Source organism: Grus americana, chromosome 4 (assembly GCF_028858705.1).
Source record: "Grus americana isolate bGruAme1 chromosome 4, bGruAme1.mat, whole genome shotgun sequence".
Lineage (NCBI taxonomy): Eukaryota > Metazoa > Chordata > Aves > Gruiformes > Gruidae > Grus > Grus americana.
In genome coordinates, this window is record NC_072855.1 from 48,404,905 (window position 1) to 48,429,255 (window position 24,351).

At 44.6% G+C, this 24,351-nt stretch overlaps 1 protein-coding gene across 3 annotated transcripts; it reads left to right on the plus strand.

Moving 5' to 3' along the window:
- Positions 1–3,992: 3,992 nt before the first annotated feature.
- TMEM154 (transmembrane protein 154) lies at positions 3,993–24,351 on the plus strand. Of its 3 annotated transcripts, none has more exons than XM_054825472.1 (7): positions 3,993–4,162; positions 12,343–12,654; positions 14,318–14,345; positions 15,498–15,583; positions 17,122–17,182; positions 19,443–19,473; positions 20,960–24,351. In XM_054825472.1, the coding sequence occupies exons 1-7, from the start codon at positions 4,096–4,098 to the stop codon at positions 20,966–20,968; spliced, it is 594 nt and encodes a 197-aa protein (XP_054681447.1). In that variant the 5' UTR covers positions 3,993–4,095; the 3' UTR covers positions 20,969–24,351. The 3 variants fall into 3 exon arrangements, with proteins under 3 accessions (XP_054681447.1, XP_054681449.1, XP_054681448.1); XM_054825473.1 differs by lacking the exon at positions 3,993–4,162 and adding an exon at positions 11,976–12,152; XM_054825474.1 differs by lacking the exon at positions 19,443–19,473.

Below are 24,351 nucleotides of genomic sequence, written 5' to 3' on the forward strand. Positions count from 1 at the left end.
CTAAGCATTGTTCTAATTTATACTGGTGGCACTGGTTTCAGAAAAGTATAAATATTTTTCTTGAGCACCTCTGCAGCTGAAATAAAACATAACTTGTCTTTTCATACAACGCAGAATCGAGAGAGTTTACTGGAGAGAGAGCTTCTGCAACTCGCCCAGGCAAAGCTTGCTCGGAAACAAGTGCAACCATGGATGCGGTTCCAGATCCGCGTGAGGTTTCTACACAAGGATACTGCGGATTGTAGTCTTGATTCTGCAATGCTTACTTACCTCTGCAAACCCCAGAAGCACCACTGCAACCAGTGCTTGGGCTGGCTTCAGAAGATCCCTGCGGGCTTTGCACATCCTCCATTGCTTTGGGGATTTGAATTTTTTTTTTACGCGCCATTGAATTGCAATACAGTGCAATTTCCCGTTCTTTCACGGTGACTTGTAGGAAAATTCTATCTGTCCTTTCCCAACATATGTCAGAGGCAGAAATAAGTCATTAAGGGACTAGCAGAACTCGACTGGTGCTGGCCCCTGCCTGCACTTCAGAGCAGGCAGATTAGCTGCTGACATCTGCGGCAGACAAGCTGCGCTAGCAGGAGTTTATAATATAAACCCTACCACTAACCAGCAACTTGCTCCATCGCTCTCAAAAGTTGAGCTGTTGTTGTTGGAGTTGTCATAGGAAAAAGGAACAAGAAGCGTGTGAGTCAAGTGGCTGCAGCGTTACAAAACATTTCTGTTTTTCTGAAAATGTTACGCTGATGACATCTCAGTGATGCAAACCTTTCTCTGATTAGGGAAGAACGTTAGTAAACAGCCTAGCTAGATGGTCAGAAATGCCCTTTGTAACATAAAAAAAAAAATCAATGAAACAGTACCAAAAGCATGCACGGATGTTTCCAGCTGGGTAACATACGCTGAAAACACCCAGGAAACTTAGTTGTCTCACCCGTGAAAAGACATTTCTTTTTGCTAACGTGTGTTGTGGCTCCTAGTAAATACAGTAAGGCTTATGACGTTATCGGAAACAATCAACCCCTCTTACAAAAATCATCTGTGACTGAAGCCACCTGGGTTTCCGAAGGCACAAGTTTGTTCTGCAGCGAGGTTGTCACTATAGCTCGTTTTCTGTATTTCTACTGCGAAGAGAGAAGCATGCGGCCAAAGAAGATGACCGAGGCAAAGATACTAACTTGGCTTCGCAGGCAGGTGAAAGGCAGCTGGCTGGGAGTGCTCTGGGGAGAGCACCACCGCAGCGCTGGTGGGGACGGACCCAGGCAGCTGCCCTTCCGCAACAGTCCGGTTCTTCAGCATCCAAAACATCTTGTTCCTCTTTCTCTACAATTCTTCTTCTTCTTTTTTTTTTTTTTAAATTAAAATAGTCAAATGCATGCCAAGCTGCCTTTGTAGCACTCTAAAGTCTTAATTAAAATGTAACGTGGCACAAAGTCACATTTCCTGAACTTTCATTTGCCTTAGAAATCAGTAATCGGGTACACACCAGTGGGTGGCTATCTTGCTCTCAAGGGGCAGTGACGAGTTGTTAGCCGAACGTGTGTCAAAAACAGTTGATGGGAATACGAGTGGGAAACGCTACAACCTATACAGAAAGACTGGAAGGGAAAAAGAGGAAAGGATCTAGTCTTGTGCATTAGAGGTAGGAGCTAAAATGCAGCAAAGATACAGAGCACAAAGAAGAAGTCCTTTCCTCTTTTCCCTCCCAGTCTTTCTATCTAGGTGTACGTTTTAGTAAGGGATGAGTGAGTTGGGCTAAGTTTACAGAATGAGGCAAAATAGCCAAAACCACAGGGCAGGATAAACTGAGAGAACATGTTTGCAGCCCCTGCGGCATCAGAAAGACAGAGTGGCAAACTCAGGAAGGAGATGGGGAAGAAATAGCAAGGAAGATAACACATCCTTTATGCACAAATCAATAACAGATAAAAATCCTGTTAAAAAGCATGACTTGCCTTACTATTGACTAAAGCTAAAGAAAAGCCGAGGCTGGACAATAGTAATAGCCTTTCGACCTGAATCGGCGCTCATCAAAACACAGACAGTCCTTACCCGTGCTGCCCCAACGGCTGATTATCGGTTTTCCTATCACCGGAGCAGGCGAAGCCACGGCACCTCTGAGCACATAGGAGATGCCTCGGTAGCCTCAACTTCTGGACTTTCATAATTGAAAGTATCTATATCAATTAGACACTATTACTAATACTTGGAACTCCTGTCATTTCTTAAGAGGAAAATCTTAAAAGCATTTGCAGGTCTCACTTCTAACACTTCTGTCTGGTAAGTATTATCATGTATGGCTATGACATCATATCGAAGAATATCTCCTAGAAATATTTAATTAGTTGGTCAGCAGTTTCATAACTCAGAGCTCCTCTTTATCTTCTTGTAGCTGCAATGTTGTAACTTTGCTTTGTTTTCCCCCCACTGTTTTGTGAAGTGCATAAATGTACATTGCCAATACTAAGCCACCAGTTCAGAGTTTTAGTTAACTAAATCATTCAAGTGTTTTAAATCTATCAACAAGCTGGTCATTAAATGATTAACTGACCTATTTCTTAGCTATTCAAGCTCAGAAACTATAACTGATGACCTATAAAGGCATCAGAGTGTTAAAAGAAATTATTAGCTGCAGGAGGAGAGCAACAATTGGTCACTTCAGCAGCTCCCACCAATCTAGACAGAAAGATTCACCGTTCAACTAATCCACCAGAAATCACGTTTTGGCACAGACTAAGGTCTCGGGGGAGTACCATGACGCTGCTACACTGGTCATACAAGCTGCTACAGCTGGCAGCACGCGTCTCTTCTTCCTTAGTTTATTACTGGAAAATTTTATGCAAGTATTTAAAGTGGCTCAAACCTGGGATGCTCCAGAGTAAAATCTGGGGTGCAGACTCTCATGGACTCAGAGGGATGAATTTTAGACCTAGCACTTATTTGCACAGTGGAACAAACCAAACCTATGTTCCAGTCACCCCCCCTGCTTGGGGACGGGTATGGTTTACATCCAGGTCCAAATTCTGAGCCCTGACTAGGCCCACCCCTTATAGCAAGAAGATTGAAAATACTGGGTTTAATGTTGCTCTTATCTAGCCACAGGTGATATGCGGAAGCCCCTGGCCAACCCTGGCACGTTTCTGAGTGAGCAGGAGATGGTGGGGCAGTGGGCGCAGAGGAGGGGGCAGCAGGGGGGTGGGGGGGGCCACAGCATGCCCCTGGGTCTGCACAGCCAGCCAGAGACCGCTGGGGGGGAAGCGAAAATCAGGAGGAGGGAGGAAGGGAAGCAGGAGTTACTTGGCCCCTCACCACCTCCATCAACCGTGGCACTGCGGACCCCCACGCCAGGCACTGCATCCTGTCCCCCATCATCCACAGCCATCGTCACGCTGGCGTCTGAGTGCTTTCCAGCTAAACCACCTGCTCCAAACAAAAAATGATGTGGTTTTCTGCTTTTTCCTCTTCCCCAGCTCAAACCAGCCCAAAATACTCAGTTACAGGCTGCCAAGTGAACCAGACGCATTTCCCATTCGCTGGAGACAGCCCCGCTTGGGGGTTGCATTTTGGGATCATAAACACGCACAGTGTCCCACCGTGCTGGGGTGAGAATTACAGCTTGAAAACCAAGGCAGAGGGGGAGGCGCTGTTGAAATCTGCTGGCTCAACCCCCCTGAAAAGCAACCTAAAACCTTCCTGCTAACACACAGAAATGATCTTTTGCGTCAGATTTGAATTTGTGTGATGCTCATCCCATGACACCGCATGCAGTTGCAGACAGATAGAAGGAGAGTCAGGAGTCAGAAGAGCAGAGGAGAGTAGGTGTGCACTCACCTACGGCATAAAGGTGCTTCAGTCAAGTTAGAGCTTGAAGAGCAACTTTTTTTTTTTTTCCTTCTTTCTCTTGCAATCATTGCTCACTTGACAGGCCCAGACGGAATTACATCACTTCCTAAAACCCATCAAAGAGAGTCCATCTCCTGCAGAAATGCAGCTCAGATGCACCCCGGCAGGAAACAGGAAATGTAAATGTTCGGGTGAAGCAGGGAGCCAGCCGAAGCACCCCTCGGGTGGGAGCGCCGCCAAGGTAACATGCGAAAGCAAAACCTCATCGTGCTGCTTTCTGCCCTGGCGCTGGCCAGAGGATCTGCTGCGAACGGTGAGTAAGAAAGAGCCTTTCGCCTTCTGAGGTGGGACCATGTTTCGTGCCTGCAGTGATGGGACCGAGTCGGAGGGCAACACCCTCCAAACTGGGCGCTGGGAGAAGATCTGTAGGGACTCGCTCTCTGCTTCTTTTAGCCGTGTTTACCCTCTCTGTTTTCAGCTGCCTGACTTCTTCAAAGCTTTGACTTTTTTTCCTTAGACCTAAACCCAAATGGCAGCAACTGAATCCTACAATTCCTACGTTTCCTAAATCGCAGGTGTGTAGGGAACCAGAGTTTCCGTGCTGGCACACCAGGCATTTCAGTTCTAATTTTTTATTGCACTTTTTTAACCCCACACCCATACTATCAGCATTTAATAGCAGGGTTAAGGACAGAGCACCGCTTCCATTCAAAGGCCAATTTCCGCAGTCCCGGTGCACTGAAACCAGTTTAACAAAAGAACAGCCGGTTCCGGAGACAAATATTTTGAATTCTCAGTTGCAGAACAAAGTGGTCGGCCCCGTGAATTTAGGTCCTGATCTTTTGAAGGGAAGAACCGTGAGTGAAAGAGCCGCTTGAGACAAAATGCTGAAGCGCTGGGGTGTCGTTGCAGAGGCTCTCACCCATTCGCAGGGGGTAGTTTGTTCCACTGGCATTTTGGCAGCCAGCGACTGCGCAAGGCAGGCAGTCCTTTTAGTAAAACCTTGCCAGGATGTGCCTATGTGCCTTTTGGTGCCAAACAAATCACTGCCGAAGTGCCTCAGCGTGGACTAGAAGTGTTTGCTGCCTCTGTGCTGCTGTAGCGAGCAGGAGCTTTCCAGAAAGCAGGGAGAGAGGACAGTCACTCTCAGCTATCGCTGGACCGCTTCTGTTGAGGTTTTAAAATGCATTGGTGAAATAGATGGTTTGGCATGGATAATTTTTCCCCTGAAAACCAGTACTAAAAGCAGGATGTAAAACTGGGCTCCTGGTGTGCTGCCGAGCTGCTCGTGGTTAGGAGTCTTGCTTAGCTGTAAGAAGGAGCTAGGAGAGGTATAAAATGGTTGGGTCTTGTCTGCATTACTACAGCCCTGTTGCGTTACAGACACATTAGGAAAATCTGCTGCAAGCATCGAACGTAGCTCAGAATCAAAGCGGTCAGAGAAAAAATTCCTGCCGTGGACTGAGCAAAACCGAGGTCCCAGGGAAACGGAGGGGCATGATGCAAGCAACGCAGAGTGATCAGGCTCCAGCTTCTTGAGCTCATTTGCACTGTACTGATTGCTAGTATTTCATCACCATCTCCACAGGGCAGAGGAACACCTTAGTTCCACTCCACCCCCCCAGCTGGGCCCCCACCCTTCCTTGCGACAGGCGTTAAAGGCTGCATGAAGCACCAGGCAGATGTCACCTACCAGGTGCCCCAACCCACTCCCCACTGCCTTTAGAGGCTTCCCATCTGTAGGTTCACTTTTAAATTGTGGTTGATTTTGGAACAGTTCCTCCAGGGGAGTGAGCCAGTCCTGCCAGAGCTCTCCCTGACCGCTGTCAGCCCTGGCTCTCCCCAGCCAGCCCCCCACTGCTGGGGAAGGGGAGGAGAGCACCTGCCCAGAGAAGACAGGGACCCTCGCTCCCCGCACAAAGACAGTTTTTGTTTGTGCAACCAGCCCCAAAACGTACCCGGGGCTTACTCTGACTGCAAGGGTGGGAAGGGGGAAGTTGTAAACTCGGGCCTTGGGGTTGCAATTGAACTGGAGGGAGAAGAGTTTGTCTAGAGGCTTCTGTACCCCACTGGTGGCAGGCACTGGTCGGTCAGGAGCCCCTTTGCCGAGGGCAGCCTGCTGGGGGGATCCTTTGCTGTCACCCCTGCTTGCTCACAGATCAACAGGGCAGGACCTTTAAAGGAGCTTTTTTCCTTTTTCCTCCAGTCCCAGACACAGTCCTCACCTTTAAAGTGGTCTGCTGGAGAAGGGGGGCCGAAGCTCCTGGGGATCTCCCAAGTCTCACCTCTGCTGTCTAGAAACCATTTATAAAATAGGCAATAGGAGCATGATTAAAGCTTGCAGCATAGACAGATTGAAGCCTTTCTAAGTCCTGTTCCCAGACCTCACCGGAGCCTTGCGTAACACCAGCCTTGCTATTGGCATTGTGATTAACAGACAGTTTCCTCCCGGCTACGCTACAATTAGTCTAAGCCGGTAGCTCTAAGAGCACGCCTGAGGGTTCAGCTCCGGGTGCTGGCCCTCTCCCGGCTCCAGGCTGAGGGGACGTGGGGGTCTGTGCCAGTCCCCTCGCTTTATGCGGGCAGAAAGCCCTGCTGGTGACCTGCTGAGGGCCAGCAGCGGCCCTCCCTGCTCTGGGCGATGGTGGTCGCTGCTCAGCCGTGCAGCAGCCCTTAAACCCCTACGTGCTGCCCCTAGGAACAAGTGTTAAGGCCCTGACTGTAGCTTATAGGAAAAGGCTCTGACCCTACGGGCATTTCCCAGGGTACGCCATCTCCCTCCGTGAAACACGCGGGAAATTGCGGCATAAGTGGTCTGACGCGGGGAGCAAGAAAACGCGTGAGGGAGAGGAGCAGTAAAGGGTGTAAGGTCGTTAAGTAGAAGAGCCGGGATGGTTACAGGTAGCGCTTTATTTTGGCTCTGTCTCTGCGCTATTGTTTTGAGCTGCCATTCAAAGAAACGTTGCTATCAAAGATCCAGGTATTCAGCAGCTTGTGCCGTGAGCGCAGGCGGCAGCGCGCTCTCTGGCAGAGAGGTGCCTTTCAGGTAAAGTCCCCTACAAAGCCAAGGTCTCTGAGGGAGTGGTATTTTTGACCTGTTCCCCCCTAGAGTAATGAGCTCAGGAGTTCAACAATATAAGAAGTGAGGATTTACTACATCTTCTCTTTCCAAAGTGCAGGTCCCTAAAAGGCAGATGAAAACCCCTTTCTACTGAACACATCAATTCCTTGTACACATTTATTCCTATTCATCCCTTTTATCTACACACACAAACTTCCACTGTGTTTTATTCAAGTGCTTCAGGGGCATTTCAGAAAAATCTCTCCTTTGCATCAGCAAAATTGTATACTAAATTTCAGTCAGTGAACCCAGTCTATTTTCCCTCAAGAGATTTTATGACAGCTGGAGAGCCTCCAGAGCTTTTGAATCTTTAATTTCAGGGTCCTCCTAAGAGCAAGGAGCACCGAGAGATTTGCATCACAGTGAGGTCGCACGGGTATCACTGATGCAGAGCTGGAAGGCCACGAGATTAAGGAGATGCAACTAAACGCATAAATTGGTCTGGAAAACCTTTAGTACTAGGGGTGAGAAATGAGACTACAGGTTCACAGTTTGAGACGCGGCTGAATTTGCAATGCCAGCAGTTAACACAGCACTTCAGCTGGATAGAAGTACAGCGAGGAGAAAGCAGTTTCCATCATCTAGAAATGAACTTACACAGTTGTTTCCTCTTTCAGGTTATACCTAGATAACACTCTCTAAGCACCCCATTTTAATGGGATCTTGTCTACAGATTAGCCATCCTGAAATGTTTGTGCTCCCTCACCAGAAGAGCGTGTGCACCCGACAGCTAGCCTGCAGGCTTTTAAGGATTCCTCTTCTAGCCAGACTGACAGGCGGGACCTGCCGCGACAGGCAGCCGGGCAAGCCCTGGCCGCAGCAAGGAACGGCCCTTCCTGCAGCAACGCGAAACGTGGGGAGAGGAACGGAACTGGGATGAGTTAAGCAATAGGAGAGAGGATCGTACAGACCGCGTGGAGCTGTACGACTATACCATCAGAAGGGATGTGTGTATGGAACGGAGTGATATAGGTTATGGTAACTTTGCTCCAGCATACACAGCTTTATGGCCTTTTCTGGTTTTGTCACCTTCTCGTGAGTCTTCCTTTCACTGCATTTGTATAGCTTATAGGAAAGTTTGGAGAAACAAAAAGTTTCCTTTAAAACTAATAAGCTTGACTATCCCATTGACTTAGCTCTTGCTTTTCCTGTATCCCATCCCTTTTTCTTCTGTAAGTAGGTACTATAGCGCAATTTGAAGAATTCCCTTCAGAGAGCCCAGTCCCTGAGTCTGATGAGTAGGCAGCAGGGAGACCGATGATCTTACAGCAGAACCAAACGTGCTGACTGCTGGCTATTTTCCTTTGCCTCGCATCCAACACAAATCAGAAACCTGTTTGCCTGCTTACTGCATCAAGAAGCTCGTATCACCACCTCCGAGTGCTACAGCACAAACCTCAGAGGAAGAAGTGCTGCAGCAACAGAAATGTTGTTTGTTTGAGCTGCAGTTGTTTGGACTCCAGGCTGCTGGAGTATATTCAACTCCCCCTGCCTCCCTTGAAAGGCAGACTTGGGAGCACCTCCAAAACTCACACAAAGTCCATGGGCAATCCAAACATTTTTAAAGTAGAAAATACTGAATAATACCTTATACCATGGTATCTGCATACAGGGACATAGCTTTTCTGTAATTCGTAAAAACTGTAATGGAACCTTTGTTGAGCCGCTGCTAGTGCTTGCTCAGACATTTTGGTCCCCTGAGGACTAGATCCTCTAATACCTCAGTGGCGGGAACCCGAGGACTTCTTAGCTTCCAGTTCCAGCTGTGCCCAGCTCCCCATCAGGGTGGGACGCAGCTGCGTACCAGCCCCTCTCCCTTCTGCTCTTGAAAGCATGGGAAGCAGCAATACAGGCTGGGCTGCAGCCGTGGCTCCCGTCCACTTCCCCCAGCATGGGGGGAAGGCGCCAGCACTGATGCCCCAGGCAGTCCAAAGCTGAAGCCGATGTGGTGGTTGCATGAGCACCTGCTCCTTGGCCACGATGTGCAGAGCACCGAGTACAAATGTCAGGCTGTAACCAACAGCATGAGGCTGAGCTTAGCAAGAAGGGGGGCACAGGCTTTGCAAAGTCAAGGGGATATCTACATGGTCAGATATGACTTGCTCCTTGTTCCACTCCATTGGCCTTGGTTTTCTTTCCTGAATGTACATTATGTTATGGTCAGACTCTCTTTTGGAGGGAGCTAGTAGATTTCTGCAAGATGAAACCCAAGCACAGCTGACAAGACAGTTCATGGTATGAATGACCACCGCAAATCTGGCTCCCTCCAGGCACGGAGAAAGCATTTGAACAGCATCTCAAAATCTCTGACTTCCAGACACCCTCCTGCCCTACTCCAAACCTCGCAACATCCAGCTTTCATTCACCCTGCAAAGCAGCCACTGGGGCCAGCTGCAACACAGCCCGCTCGCTGTTTTGAGTGCTTTATACTGAAACACCATGAAAAACAATGACTACCTTGGGGCCAGCCATGGGGGTCTCGTGTGTCCCAGGCAGCTGGCTGCAGCGACCAGGAGCAACCAGCACTGGGAGGCCTGAGTCCATTCATCCCTCCCCACTGGGCTGGAAGTACAAATCCTTCCTTGGTGCAAACCACCAGGCCCACCCAGGTGGGGGTTGTGATTTTCCTGCTGCATAAAAAATGTGCTGCATGGGTGGCCCGAGAGCAGCCCCTGTGTGACACGTAGGGCATCCCTCAGGTCCGAGCTCTGGTCCTCAGAGGTGATGGGCAAAAGAGCTGGAGGGAAATGTGTCGAGGCAGCAGGTGAAACACAGGAAAAAAGAGCAATATCCTTGCAAGAACATCGTGCAATTAGTTGCCCTTCTGCTAGAAGACATATTTAATTCACTTGGAGAAAAAAAAAATCTCTGCAAGGGGAAACGGTGTTTTGTCCCTGGAATTACGCAAAATGACCAAAAATACATGGCAGTAAGGTCACTCCCTGTGTTTTGCCATTTTCTTTGCCTAAAGACTAGAAAAGGTAATTCTATTTCACACAGAGACAAATGATTTGAAATCTGCTTCATAGCTCAAAAACAGGCAAATAAAAAGTACCAGAGACACTGGAAAATTCTCTCTTGGAAATCAAGTGCAGCATACGCTGCAGCTGAAAGTTTAGCACTGCAGTTAATGAGGTGTGACTGTATGCTTTTGCTTTAAAGTCACACCATGCTTTAGACATTTGAAAAATCCATTTTAGGTCTAAGAATAAATGAAAAATAAGGTATTTTCCCCGCACCCTTTCCCATTTGTACTATTTTAAGCAATGGGCTTGTCCTTATCAATATATCAAATGTGGCAGATGACGGGTTTCAAGGGCAATGGCTAGAGGAGGAAAATGAAGCAAGGTTGTCGAAGTGGTTCGGCAAGGCTGCGCTGGTCCCACGGTGCAGCCATCTCTTAGCAATACCTCATTGCTCTGTGCAACTGAAACAGAGCGGCTGCAGGCACTGGGGACTATAAACTACCTTGGGAAGGAAAAAGTGGCCAGACTAATAAGGGAGAGGAGCTCGGCAACAGGATTAAGGACAGCCAGCAGATCACAGGGAGGGGTGGAGGAGCACACACAGGGGGTCGTTACCTGCCAGGGAGGCAGAGATTGTGATTTGCTCTTGACTGCGATACTAAATACAGAAGAAAGCAGCAGAGAGACTATCGATGCAAAGTGCTTTGCCACTGAAGAGCTAACATTTTCATTGTCGTATTGTGGTGAAAGAGTCTGGTGACCTTTATGGTGCTAAATAATAATACCTAATACTTGAATGTAGTAAGTATTAAAATTCTTCCCTAGTTTTTGGGAAAGGATGAAACAATCAGGTGCCTGAGTGATAAGTGCAGCATAAAAATCTAGATAAATCACTGCTGTCACACTCAATTTTATTCCTTTGAAATTGGGTTTCCTGGAATACAGTCTCATGAGATACTCATCATCTCTTCAAGAGAAATCTGACGGGAGAGGAGATGCTGCAGAGTAGATTAAGCAAGAGATAGCGCTCTAATCCCAGTTTTCCTCTCTCACTTGGCGTCCCTGGGAAGGACAGCATCCCCGTCCTTCTGATTCCTCATTTGTAAAATGGAGATGATAACTGCTCATCTCTCAGGGCCATTATGAAGATTAATGTGTTTACAAAAGCATTTAAAATGCTAAGCACTTTTGGTTCCAGTCCTGTGAGATTAGAAATGCCAGCACTGAGGTGCTGAAAACCTTAAGCTCTTGCTAACTCTAGTGGAAACTGTGGCTGCCCAGCACTTTACAAGACTGGGGAGAAACATGTCATTGCAAAAGTCATGAAATCCCATCTTGCTTTACTGCATAAAATGAGAGCTGCAGCATGCCGGCATTGTATCTGAAAGGGCAAATAACACGAAAAAATCATTTAATTTCATGCTAAGAAAATTATTGAGGGCTTTGCATTTGGAAACATGTTGGTATAATTTATCTAAGGACTGATTCCTGGCTACAGTATAGAATACAGTATCAGCCCAGAATTTGCTATACTTCTGTTAAGCTTTAAACTCTGTGACAGTCAACGTAGACTTAATTAGTGAAACAAGGGTTTTTTTGCAGGCTATTATCAATTCAGCCAATTTTAGCCACTGTTCTTAAAAAATGCATGATAAATGAAACCAAAACCCAAATTAAGGTTCAAACCCCCCCATCTGTGAAAAGCCAGGACTGATTCTTTACTGTATGCTCCTTCAGCCAGCCCGTAGGATCAAACAGCAGAGCAGTTAATTGCTTCTGTGTCCAGCAAAGTCCCTGTGCTACGACTACCTCTTCTAGCAGAAGTGAAAGTCAGCAGCTTCTGCAGACTTCAGACTTCCTTTCACCAGTTCTGTTTTTCACAGTGAAACAAAATTTAAGACATTTTAGAAAGGCACAGAAATAGGGAGATGAGCGAGCCGGAGGAATTGGTGAACCAGGGATAACGGTCCCCCTGAAGGGAGTACTAACTCCTTGGGTAAGGGGAGGGACGAAAGAGGCTGCGGCCGTAAGTGCCAAGGCTGAGGAGCAAAGCAGGATGGTGTAGTTTACTGAGAAGCAGAAGACTTCTGTGAGAGCTAGACCGGATGCCAACCTGCAGGAAAAGAAATATGTTTGTGCAAGACAGCTGTGTGCAGACAAACTGTGAATGCTGACATGTCCCAGTAAAAACCAGCTGAAGAATGTGGTCAGGACTGGTAAGATTTTGACCAATTTGCAATCTAATTTTACATCTGATGCCCAAGACTTCAAATCTGTGTGTATGGGGCATCTGCTGATTTTTTAAGATGTCATATGAAAGGTAAATATTAAAAGCTACGTGCTTTGACTCACTGATAATACCAATAAAATCCATAAAGTGTTAAGTTGTCCTCATATATTTGGCAGGCTCTGAAAATGAGGGTTCAGCTGACGGATCGTCAATGCTATCCGCTGTTACAGTAACACCATCTCCCACTACGGGTTCTTCAAGTCCAGATGACCACGAGCCAGTACTCGTCACCGCGAGAGCTACTGAAAGCAGTTTTGAAACAATAAGTACTTCAAGTACCGAATTGAATGCCGTGAACAATCAGGACAGCCTAGAAGCGGCAGAACACTCTATCTTGTTATACATTGTCCCCATCGTGCTGCTGGTCCTGCTGATTTTGCTGATCATATTTTTCGTAATACGTCATAAAAGGAAAAAGTCTAAGCAAGGTAAATTTGTTTTCTCATGCATCAGAAGGATATTTTTTAGGATGCGTTCAATATTAACAGATCATTATTTGGAGGCCTGGGATGCCACGTTTAGGATGTACTTCTCTGGTTGTAGTTGCACGTTTGACAGATAGAAAAGCGATCCACCCCTGGCCGGCAGTATCTGGGCACGCCACCCTCCTTGGGCAGGAGCTAGTTCTGCTTCTTGGCACCTCCTGCTCACGCTGCACGCCCACGGGAGCCGCAGCACCGAGCTCCGGCTCCTGGCAACACCGGGAACAGCACACAGCTGCAAACGCTTCTTCTATCTTCGTGCTTAATAACCTCATGCAAGGTGAATTTAATGCTTCTATTGCCTATACTGCCCACAAGGTAAAGATGCTTGGAGCTTCAATAAAATAAAAACAAGCAAAACCATTTTAAGGAACACTTGTAAGGAATCCTATAGGGTGGTGGCAGCTATGAAGATATCACAGCAAATGAGCTAGGAATCCTGAGGTCAGACTGCCTGGGTGTCTGACCCAAACAAACTGAGGTGTCACATTAAAACCACGCAGCTGGTAAGTCAAGTCCTGAAATGGTCGTATCGGTGTCTCTACAGACCAAGAGTGCAGCTGTAAGCTCCTCAGCCTGCAGACAGTGACATATGTTCAACATAGATTTTTTAAGTCCATTTTTCAGGGCATTTTTAGGCTGTACCTGCCTTATTTATCACTGGGTCACCCTCGCAACAAACTCTGAACTCAAAGCCACACATCTAGTTGCCCACCCTGTTTCTGAATGGGAAATGTGGTGCCTTGCAGAGGCACAATCCTGGGATCTCTTGTCCTGTGCCTATTGCTTGGAGATGGGACTTGGGGCACCCTCAAGGTGGGGACAGACAGCTCTGTGGCCCTGGGGTGGATCCGCAATCAGGGAACGTGCTGGGACAAGTGGGAGGTGGCAGCACCCATTGGCAACCATGAGTTAAAAATAATCTGATTTAAGGCAGTATACAGTGTGAATCCTTTATGTAGTTCATTCTTTTTGAGGGCTGAGGCTTTTCAGTCACTTGATTCCTGGAAAGGAAGTTATTTAACTGAATAATGGCTATTACACTTTTTTTTTTACCCCTGCATTTTTACTTTGTCTTGGGGTCATAACTAGCTTTGGCTCCCTTTTGACATCTGGCTAGTTCAGCTTCATTTGCTTAACTGAGATTTAATCCGCCATGCAAGTCCCTCTCTCTTCTCCCCATGAGTGGCTCCCAGAATCTCCAGGCAGAGCTGAATTGCCTGCATGTAGCCAGCAGCAAAACATCCCAATGCTTCCAGTAAACAATTTTTTTGCAATAGCGGTTCCTTTTCACAATACCATTTCTCTCATGACATCTGTATGACCAGGGAAGCGTGCATCTGCCATGTCCTGCCCACCATGGTGCTAACAGTCAGTTTCCTCCCAGCACAGCTAATAATGAGCTGCTTTTAGTGTGTTCAAGATTAAAAATAATGGGTTCCTCTGAAAATTACAAAGAGGATGAGGTGCTTTGTCTTTCATCTACAAGTTTACTATGCCTTTTGAAAATGCAACCTGGTTTACATGACCCTATTCAAAGCTTGCTTGCAGCCTGGACCCTGTATATGCAAAAACCAGAACTATGAACACCAACATTTTTCTTTTCCAGATGAGCTGGGAAGCGAAAATGTGAAAAGGTAAAGTTTATGAATGTTACTTTTTTTACTCTTTCACTGTAACAAGATATTATGATTTTTTTGCTCCTTCACCACCTGTTTTAATTTAACCATACACTAAACACCATTACCTTTTGCCATCATTTGCTCCAGTTAACTATCTCTAGAGGTGGCTAAAGCATGACTTCAGTATCCAGCTGAAGGGGTAAGACTAGAGCAGGAGAACAGGAGTTACAGCGGCTGAGGCAAGCACTGCCCTGGTGGCACCCACCACCCACAGCTGCCCCTACACCTGCTCCGGGCACCCCCGGCCCCAAGACATTCAAGGTGCCCCATGAGCAAAGGGGATGAGTTCCCAGGCTCATCGCAGGCTTTTACTATTCAGAATAAGCTCTATGTCTTGCTCCCCCCTGTTTTTCAAGTCTGGCTTCTTGCTCTGAGGTGAGGTGGAAAGGCTTGCTTAGCTGCTGTGGAAGCAATGCTTTAGCTGCTGGGAAAACAAGCCAAAAGCTGCATGGCTCTTATCAGAGTGATACTTGTTATCATTACCTTTTATTGAGCTCCATCTTGCTAATCAATGCTGGAAGTTCTTAAATTGGCTTCACAGGAAAAAGAAGGGGGTTTTGCTAAAAATATTTTTTCTACCATGTGACTCCAGGAACAATCAGCAAAGGGAAGCTAAACATAGGCATTTAAATAAAAGCAGAATTACTCTACTCGTGACCTTTCCTTCTGAAGTCACTGTCAGTGACAGCTAGGATGAAACTTTAGGCCCTCTGCTTTTATCACTAGAGCAGGGGGACTTTTGCCATATGTCCCAGCAGGGCAGAGGAACTATTTTTCAGTCTTCTGTTTATAGTAGGGACAGTTCTCAAATAGCTGCAGTGGTCCTGAGCTCTGGCATAGCCCAAACTGCACCGCCCAAGCCCCTCTGCATGTGATGTCCCAGCCAGCCCAACCTCTGCCCAGGACCAGCATCTCGCTGCCTCTCCTTTGCATCTCTTTGCAGCTGTTTGGTTTACACTCACTGGGCTGACATGTTTTCAGATGACTACGCTAGGATGGCTTTCCAGAGTTTACACATGTGTCTGGAATTATGAAAGACCCATGCAAAAGGGCTACATTTAAATTAAGCATTTTGTGTAATGTCTTCTTTCTCTCCCTTCTCTCAAGTCCTATTTTCGAAGAAGACACACCCTCTGTTATGGAGATAGAGATGGAAGAGCTTGATAAGTGGATGAACAGCATGAACAAAAATGGTACACGGTAACCCCTCTACTCCATCATCCCTCTCTTTCTAGCTGATGTAGAACCCATGCATAGAAAAATCAACATAAAGGCTTTTGTATGTGTGTCGCTGCTCTTCTTACAACATTTTTAGTTGTGTTCTTGACTCCCTGCTACTAAAATAGCAGCACAAATGTCAGGGGTAGATTTGTTCAGAGGAGTATTTTAGTTTGTGTGGGAGCGTATTTTTAACATATGATGGAATATCATAAATGTTTTGAGTTTCCAGTAGACACATCTATTAAACACACATATAGCTGTGAACAGTATTTATATTTTTAAATACACATTCTTATGCTAAATGCTAGTTTCTCTGAAGCATCTAGTCTTTTCAGTCTTCACAGTTTACACGGTTCTGTGCTCCACATTGTGCTATTGTAGAACAACACACATTTACTCATAGTTCAGACCACCATTTACTTAAAATTGCTGCCAGGATCCTATGAATACATCCCTCCCCTCTGTGTCCTTTCCCTTGCTTGCCATCGCTACCACATGAAACACAAGCTGTTCTTCGCTGCCAGCACCGTTCACCAATACATCCTCCCCGGCAAGCCTAGCACCCCATGGAGCAATTGGTGCCCACGGTAACTACCACCAGCATCTTCAGCTCCTTCTTAGTTACTCCTAAGTATCTCATATTCCCCCCCCCCCCCATTTTCCTCTCAAGTGAAACCTCTAAAGGTTTCAGCTGAAAGTCTAAGGGCCCTGCATCCTCCTTCAAGGCTTTCCTCAAAAAAATGCCAGTTTTCAGTAAGGTGTAAATTAACCAAGGCCTGATTTTGAACCACTAACAGCTTTGCACTGGCTAGGAAATGCTGAAACCTTGATTTATTTATTCTTTATTTGTAGTCCCTTGCCTTGCATCCAAATAGCTCATTTGCCTGACCTCCTAGGGATGCGCTGTTTTTCAGGACATAAAACTCTTTGCACGATTTCTTTACGTTAGCACAGTGCTCCACCTGATGGGGTTTTGACCTTCGCAGTCCATAAGCTCTAGCAGAAAACACGTGCTAAGCAGCAGTCGTGAACTAGAGGTAGGAAGTATAGTACACAGGGAAACAGCGCTGTAAAATATTTTTTAAAATTCTGTGGGCAGAAGGGAGCAAATCGTTTACATATGGGGATTTATGTGTAGCATTCCCTAAACCCCAGCCCCAAATTCCCAGCTGGACTATAAAGCATAGGTGCAACTGTATAAGCAGTGGAAAATTAACAAATAGTCCTCCCCAGGCTAGTTTATGGGAAACAGTCCTTAAAAGTAGTTCATTTGCATAGGTGTACATAAACAACTGAAATATAGATAATAAAGAAATTACAGCAACACCTATCAAAGTTAAGGAGGCTTTAAAACACATAACATTTATGCTATGTGGACTATGCTGATTTTACAGATAAAAAGAGTGCAGAATAGCATAGAGAGACTTCACCAGAAAAGTTGATGCAATTTTGAAATAAGCAGAGAATAACTGCCAAGAATAACTACAGTTTTGTTTCTTCTCCTTTTTAGCTGACTGTGAATGTTTGCCTACTGTAAGAGAAGAAGAAAAAGAATCAATTGCCAACCCAAGGTACTTTGAATTCATTATACTATTTGAAGAAATATGATCGTCATTCCAAAATAATCTCATTTTTCTAATATATAATTACAAATAGAGTGATTCTTTGGTCTACTTAAGTTTTAAAGGTTTTTTATATATAGGGACTTTGATTTCAACTCAAACAAATGGTTTGACAGGCTCTTATTTCTAAGCCTGTCTCTGCCTGTAAATTATACTCCTAAATAATCTTGCAGTTGTAAACCTGTGCGAGACAGACAACCAGATGGCACAGTTTCACTCACTGATCAGGCTCTAATCAGTTTCCCAAGGTGTTAATACAAGCATTCAGCGTAGATTCCTTGGCACTCCTCACCAGCATGGGCGCCCAGCTCCCCTCTGCCACCGGGTCCCTGCACACCACTGCCAGATGTTTTGGCTGGAGCTGTGACCTGCTGGGCAGGGGCTTGTCTGACCCCAGGAGAAACCCAAAGGATCTTCCCGGTGCCCCCCCGCAGTGCTCCCTCAGAGCTGGCACCAGCTCATTGTCCAAGCAGAGGTCCCAGAGGGATGCAAAACTGCAATCCTGACAGCTTGTAAACTTAAAAACTTTCTGGCTGCTTTTCTCAACATTTTTGGCCAGAACTGCTAAACCCCTCAAACTCCCATTTTCTCTAAGAACTCTGGTTTCGGCTGGAAGCAAGGGGCTGTACCTCACCCTTGCCTGCATGCTTGCATTGCAGCTGCATTTTGGGGCATGAGCAAAGCAGCTCCTCTGTGCCAGGTTGCGATAAACCATTAAACCATGCTGTGGGCCGAGAAAATCCCTGGTGCAGACGCAAGCAGGCAAGGCCAAGAGCAAGGACGGGTGGCAAGAGGCTGACCTGGGCCTTCCCCCTCCCACAGCACAAGATAGCCCAGCTCAACATGTCTGACAGAGCTGCACCTCCCACTGTAAACCATCATAATATTCCAGTTCCCCTCAGAAAATTTGCTGAGTTTCCTTGCTCAGGAGTGAGATAGCAGTGACATTAAATCACCACTGCTGGAGAGTTTGCAACTCCATTGCTCCAAACCTGCAGCTTCAGGGTAGCTTTTGGATGGGGCTGCGCTGCTGCAGCTGCTTGTATTTAAAAGCTTTCTGCTTACAGCTATCACAAGAGAAATCATTGTGTTGTGGGGTTTTTGGGGGGAGTGGGGGAGAGGTGGTGGTGTTTTGTATTTGTTTTTTTTTTTTTTTTAAAACAAGACAGACTTGGATCCTAGGTTCCAGATGCAAGCAAGCACAATGATTTTACCCTGAGCAGCTGGAAGAGATGCTGGATTCACTAACCATCTGGGTCTTCCCTTTCAGCCTCTAAATGATAACTTGGGGGGGGGGGAGGGAATAGTTAAGAGAGGCAACTGCACAGCAGTTCTCTAAAAACAGACTTGCTGAGTGTACCACCAACTATAGCGGGGAGTACAGGACAAAGTGTGCTTGAGCCATATGCTAGCACCAGCAGAAGTTAGTCATACTATAAAAGGCTTTTTAGGCACAACAACACCCTGAGCATTTAGTTTTCTTTCCAAAACTTAAACAGCTCATCTTCAGAAAAAAAAAACATCATGACCTAGCAGCTTGAGCTAACATTTTAAATACCACCCTTGCTAAGGTGCATTAACCCCATCGGAAGGTGGGCTTTTGCTCCTGACTGGCAAAAGGTATCTTTGGGCTACACCCTACAACAAGTTCCCCACCTGTAAAATAGAGATATTGTCACTTCAAAGCACTATAGTGAGGCATAAGCCTTGATGCAAAAAAGCAGCCCTGTTCAGATAAGTATACTTCAGAGCAAAGGTTCGTGCATTATTTAAGCATATTTTCTTATGACTGGTATCTTAGGATCAGACCATAGAGAAATTTATGCCTCTAAGTTGTAGGAAGGCAAAGAAATGCAAATAAAAAGAGGATATTTATCTCTAAAACATTCAGAGCTGCTCAGACAAAGCATATTAGTTGAATACAAAGTGCAAGATTATTAGGTTCAATTTCAGATTCTGAAAGACCATTTTGGGCAAATTTCTTCTCAAATTATGGTAACGCTATTTTTAGATTTTATTGTTGATGTTTCAATATTGGAAACATCTCAAGGCCTCACTGAACACAACTGGCTGAATGTGGTTTTCCTGTTTCATAAAGATGCTTGGGGGGGGGAGTTCATCAAGACCCAAATGTTTTGAATTGATTTTGATATCATTTTGAGAACATTTGAGACTAAACATTTCAATAATGGCATTTTGACATTTTCAGAATGAAAGTTGTTCCAAAACTACTTGTCAGAGTAAGTGACTTTTTAATATAAAATTTTAAAAAGGTTTACTGAACAGAAATAGTGAACTATCACAGGGTTCTAATTAAGCATTTCCCTTAACTCAAACTACTTTTTCAAATTTAATTTTACATGAAATTTTGAAACACCTTTTCATTTTGAAATGAAGCATATCTGAAGTAGTGGGATTTCCTGGTAAACAAAAAAAATTTGTTCCCATTTATTTCTGCAATTGAACCTTATCAGGCCAAGATCTGCTGCTTTTCCCAACCACACTCTTAGCTGAATAAATAATGTCAGAAAGAGAATTATGTACAGATAAATAGATGTTTTCAGTAGCTCTTGTGAGCAAGAAAAGTGAAATACTACAAAGTACAATGAAACAAAGCTATCATTATGGCAAAATTTCATACTAACAAGCACTGAGGCCGCAGATTTGCACACAAGAGACAAGACAACAGCCCGGGCTCCTTCATAGGTCATATTCATCCGCTTTGCACATAAGCTCACCAAGTTAAGAATACATACTTGTGTGTAAATATATATATTTTTAGATATATTTAAAATAACATATCTTGCCTTTGAAACCTAGCGCTAAACCCCTGATTGTGCCTGAGAAGCACGGGCTCTCCCCATCCCGCGCAGGCGGGCGCAGGGCTGACGCTTGCACGGTGCAGAAGCGGGTGCAAGACCAATCTCTGCTGCGGGGACCTTTACTCCCCCCCCCCCCCCCCCCCCAAACAGAAGCATGGCCTGTCCCCCCTTCACAGCATGGGTCTTTGTAGGCTGCCACCTCCCCCAAGGGGTTTGGTTTTCCTTGGGCACTGCTGGGTACCCCCCTCGTCCGTCTGTCCGAAAAAGCGTGACTCTCCTATGGCGAGATGCTCTGAGTGGGGAATAAGTCAGTACGCAAAGAAATACTCCTTTCCCAGGTGGTGCCTCAGTTCAGCAAGGTACTTAAAAACGCATGTGAAATATTTAGATTTTGAGTGACCTTTGTAACTTGAGGGCTGGTTTAAACCCTCACTGTTCACACTGACTGAAATCTAACCGGATGATACAAAATGTTGCATTTTTAACATCGGCATGAACCAAACATTATTAACAAAGCACTAGGGAGCAAGCTAGCTAGGCAGAAACCAGCAGGACAAAGAAAATTCACCTGCTGCAAGGCCAGATTCAATACAAAAGTTCCATCTGTAAAAGTTACCCTCACCTGTGGAAGGAGGGCAGCTGCATTGCTCAGTGCCCGCAGGGAGCAGGAGAACAGTTGCCCCGCAGAGCCGCTAACCAGCGGAGAAACCAGACCAGCCCTTGCTGCCAGCACCTCGCGCCACGGATGGGGGGGTTGTTTCATGCGTTGCATGGCTGACATTTGTTTTCTGATAACGCCTTCTCGTGAACTCCAGAGATATTCTTGCATATTATTTCCTGCCCAGACAACTGACCAAGCAGCATGACACTGGTGCGTTTGTTTTTCTTTTCCATGTATATGCAGCGATGTTGAATCATGAAGTCAGAACAGCAAAGAACTGGTTAAAGAAGCAGCGCACAAGCTAATGATCTCCCAGATATTGGATGAACTGGATTTAAATATAATTCATCTCAAAAGGCCAGAGAAGCAAACGCTTTTGTTGTGTCCTGCTACATAGAGTCTTCAGAAAGGAAGCATCACCAGGGGAAGAAAGAAAAAGAAAAAAAAAGGAAGACCACTATAGTAAGATTAGGGGCTGATTTAAATTCCTTCTGCAACAAGATTCATCACAAATTAAGATAAGCCTCTTCTTCCTTCCCCTAAAAGTTCCCCAAATAATCCATGTTTCTGTCTAGTTCTTCAGCAGTGTACCACTTCTGTTCAAGTCTGGTGGCTCGCTTCATATTTTTTGTGGGTGGCTGTTTTGTTTTTTTAAAAATATAAACATCCATGATTCTGGACAGCCCTGGTTTGGTGAATGTGAAGCTCATGCCTATGCAATGTTTGGTTTTCCATTTGCTTTTTGGTAACGGTGCACTGATTTGCACGGGGCTTCTGCTGGGGAGGTACCAGCCTGGGACTGACAGAGCAGCTCAAAAGCCTCTCAAAGGATTTGCCAGAAGTGACTGCAGCCCAGCAAGGGCATAGTCTTTGTAGCATGCGTTTTCTTTTTCAAATTAAAGGCATTGTAGAAGTGAAATCTATTATTTTGAGATTGCCTTTCCGTTCATTATCTCCACAGATTAGTGCCACGGACTAGCTCTCACCCTTTAACCCTCCTCCCCCTAACAACCACCTACTTCAGGAATATTTAACTTGAAAGCATTTCTTTTTTTAAAGAGTAAGAGGTTGAAAAATTGAACAATTCAGTACTCACACCAAACACAAGTTTAGATAAGCATGTGTAATGCATAACTACTTGGTCAAGGTTTTCAGATGCAGTAAGATTTCTGCTTCTTCTCATTTTGAATATTGAGCTTGTAATATCTGAAAGACATGGACTTCTAAGCGTGCCTGGTCACCTTTAATTATATTGAAAAAAATCAGACTCCTGAGATACCTCAGGGTGGGAATATAATGTTGCAATTGCATCCATTGATTTTAGGTGGCATGTCTCTTATGGATGTAGTTTAAATATTTAACACACACACAAAAGTGGATCCTTGTCTGTGCAACGCTCCCCCCGCCTTATTTAAAATATTAAATTCATATCCTACCTATCCTCATCTTCTATTTAAATATATAATTTCTTCCCACTCAATACATGCTTAACATGATCAGTTTTGTTTTGCCTGCAAATATTTCACTGATATGTTATCATGCATAGCTTGGTTAAAGAGAGCAAAGAAACTCTGCCAGCCTCTGGGATGACAGCTGAGTGTCACTAACAGCTGACAAATACAGAGGAGGGTTCAGCTTTGTGAGTAATTTTGGGATGTGTCAAAATATAAAAGGAAAAAATGTTTACAGCTAACCATATTGATTCATTACTGAATATGACTCAACTAGTAATTTCCTCAAAGAATAAAAGATTTCTTCGTTGTTCCAAAACAATTCATTGCAAATATTGGATTTAATATATGAGATGGTAAATTAATTTTCCCTGCTTGGATGATTTTTAGCTTTGAAAAGTGTTTTAAGTTCATCTTTCACAACTTTTTTTAAAACATTTCCACATGTTCCTGACAGTAAACTCATTCTCTAGAACATTGATTTAAAATAATGCAATCACAAGGGGAAAAGTGAAAGACTGAAATTTAGAAAATTAAAAAAAAAAATAGAAGTGCATACTTTCTGGTAGCAGCTTTGTTAGCAACTTCCTTCCAAGAGACAAAGATGTTATGCTCAGACTTCCTGCGGTTTGCAAAGCAGTAACCTGGAGATGCTCAAAACAGAACGCATGATGTTGGTTTGGGATTAATGTTAGTTCTGCATGGTCCTTCTGCCAGATAAAATGCTATACAGCTTCAAGTAAGTTTCTCAGAGATTTAGTTCCACTTAAAGATTTAAATTTAACTTGAGTGAATGTATATTCTGTAAACTCTTGTTAATAAGCATTACTTCTTATTCCAGAGTTCATGACCAATCAATCTCTCTATCAAGCTTTAAAATCAATTTCACCCAGAACTAATGTCTAGGTTAGAGCTTTATAGATTAGCCAGGTTATGCCATTTACCCTCTCTAAAATCTGCCATGCCAGGAAATTTCTTCAGCTCCAGCACGGTCACTGCCTTGGCTCCTCTCCTCCCTCACCCCGGCCAGCGTTTCCCTCTCATGCTTACTCGCATGCCCCTTGCACTCTTGTTTGTTTTACACTTGTCATCGGTTCTTGGTCATTTCCTTTTACGCACACTTTATCTCAATCTTTTAATCTTGTAGGTGGATTGAATTACAGGGGATTTAGACCATTTTACTCCAACATTAGTACAGCCAAAATGTCGTAATATTCCAGTTTACAAGTATTACCTTTACACCTTCTGTTGATGCACCTTAATTTTCCCTAAATGATGCACAGTCAGGTCCTCTAACCCACAAAACAAAAAGGAGGACAACCAGGCAACAGATAAGATACTAGCAAATTTTAAAAATTATTTTAATATTACCATGCACTACACCATATTTATGCCTCTGCTGTAATATCTTCATCATCAGCCTGATCTGAGCTCACCATCATCTGGCAACACCTACCACCAACTGATAACTCTAGTCATGATCCCTCAGTAGAAATTGAGAAAAAGCATGCAAACAGAAAGCCACTTGCACTATGTATTATTCCAAAATGTTTAGCAAATGTGATGATACCTAAGGAACTGTTACCTCTTCTTCCATTTTCTTTAATTATTTCAGTAGTTATCCAGCACTTCAAGACAATTCAACATGTAATATACAGTGTGAGCACTTTATCCTATAGAAAGCAGAAGAGCTACGGATCCAAAGGAAGAATTGTTTGAGAAATATGTGGATAAAGAGAAGGGTAATTAAGAACCAACATCTCTCCTACATAGGCTAAAAATCAGTATCTTAAGAGAGATTTTTTTTAACAAAATAGAAACAACTCCTCCATAAAGTCACAAACATAAGGTTACTGGCATTGCCAGCAGTTCATTAATACCATAATAGTCCTGGACTTGTAAAGCACATAATCCTAACATTAACCTCAGCAAAAAAGAATGTTGTTTTTAAGACTACCTAGAAACGAAGTCATGAACCCATAGATAATATTGCTGATATGAGATAAAAAAGTAAATTGTTTTGCAATGCTAAACCTGATGGAGAGCAACTTTGTTTACTTTTTGCATATGAAATTGCTGTATGTGCAAGTGTTTTACCAAATAGCTGTTTCAAATGATTTTGTAATATAAGTATTTCAAAGTCATGATATTACTTAATTGCAGATGTTTGAAATTTCAAAGAAC

What these genes read in the sequence shown, in the direction of transcription:
- TMEM154 (XM_054825472.1), top strand. Translation starts at nt 4,096, where the DNA reads ATGCGAAAGCAAAACCTCATCGTGCTGCTTTCTGCCCTGGCGCTGGCC. An exon ending in AAGGAAAAAGTCTAAGCAAG is followed by an intron (nt 12,655 to 14,317) that starts GTAAATTTGTTT and finishes TTTCTTTTCCAG; the next exon opens with ATGAGCTGGGAAGCGAAAAT. An exon ending in GAACAGCATGAACAAAAATG is followed by an intron (nt 15,584 to 17,121) that starts GTACACGGTAAC and finishes TCTCCTTTTTAG; the next exon opens with CTGACTGTGAATGTTTGCCT.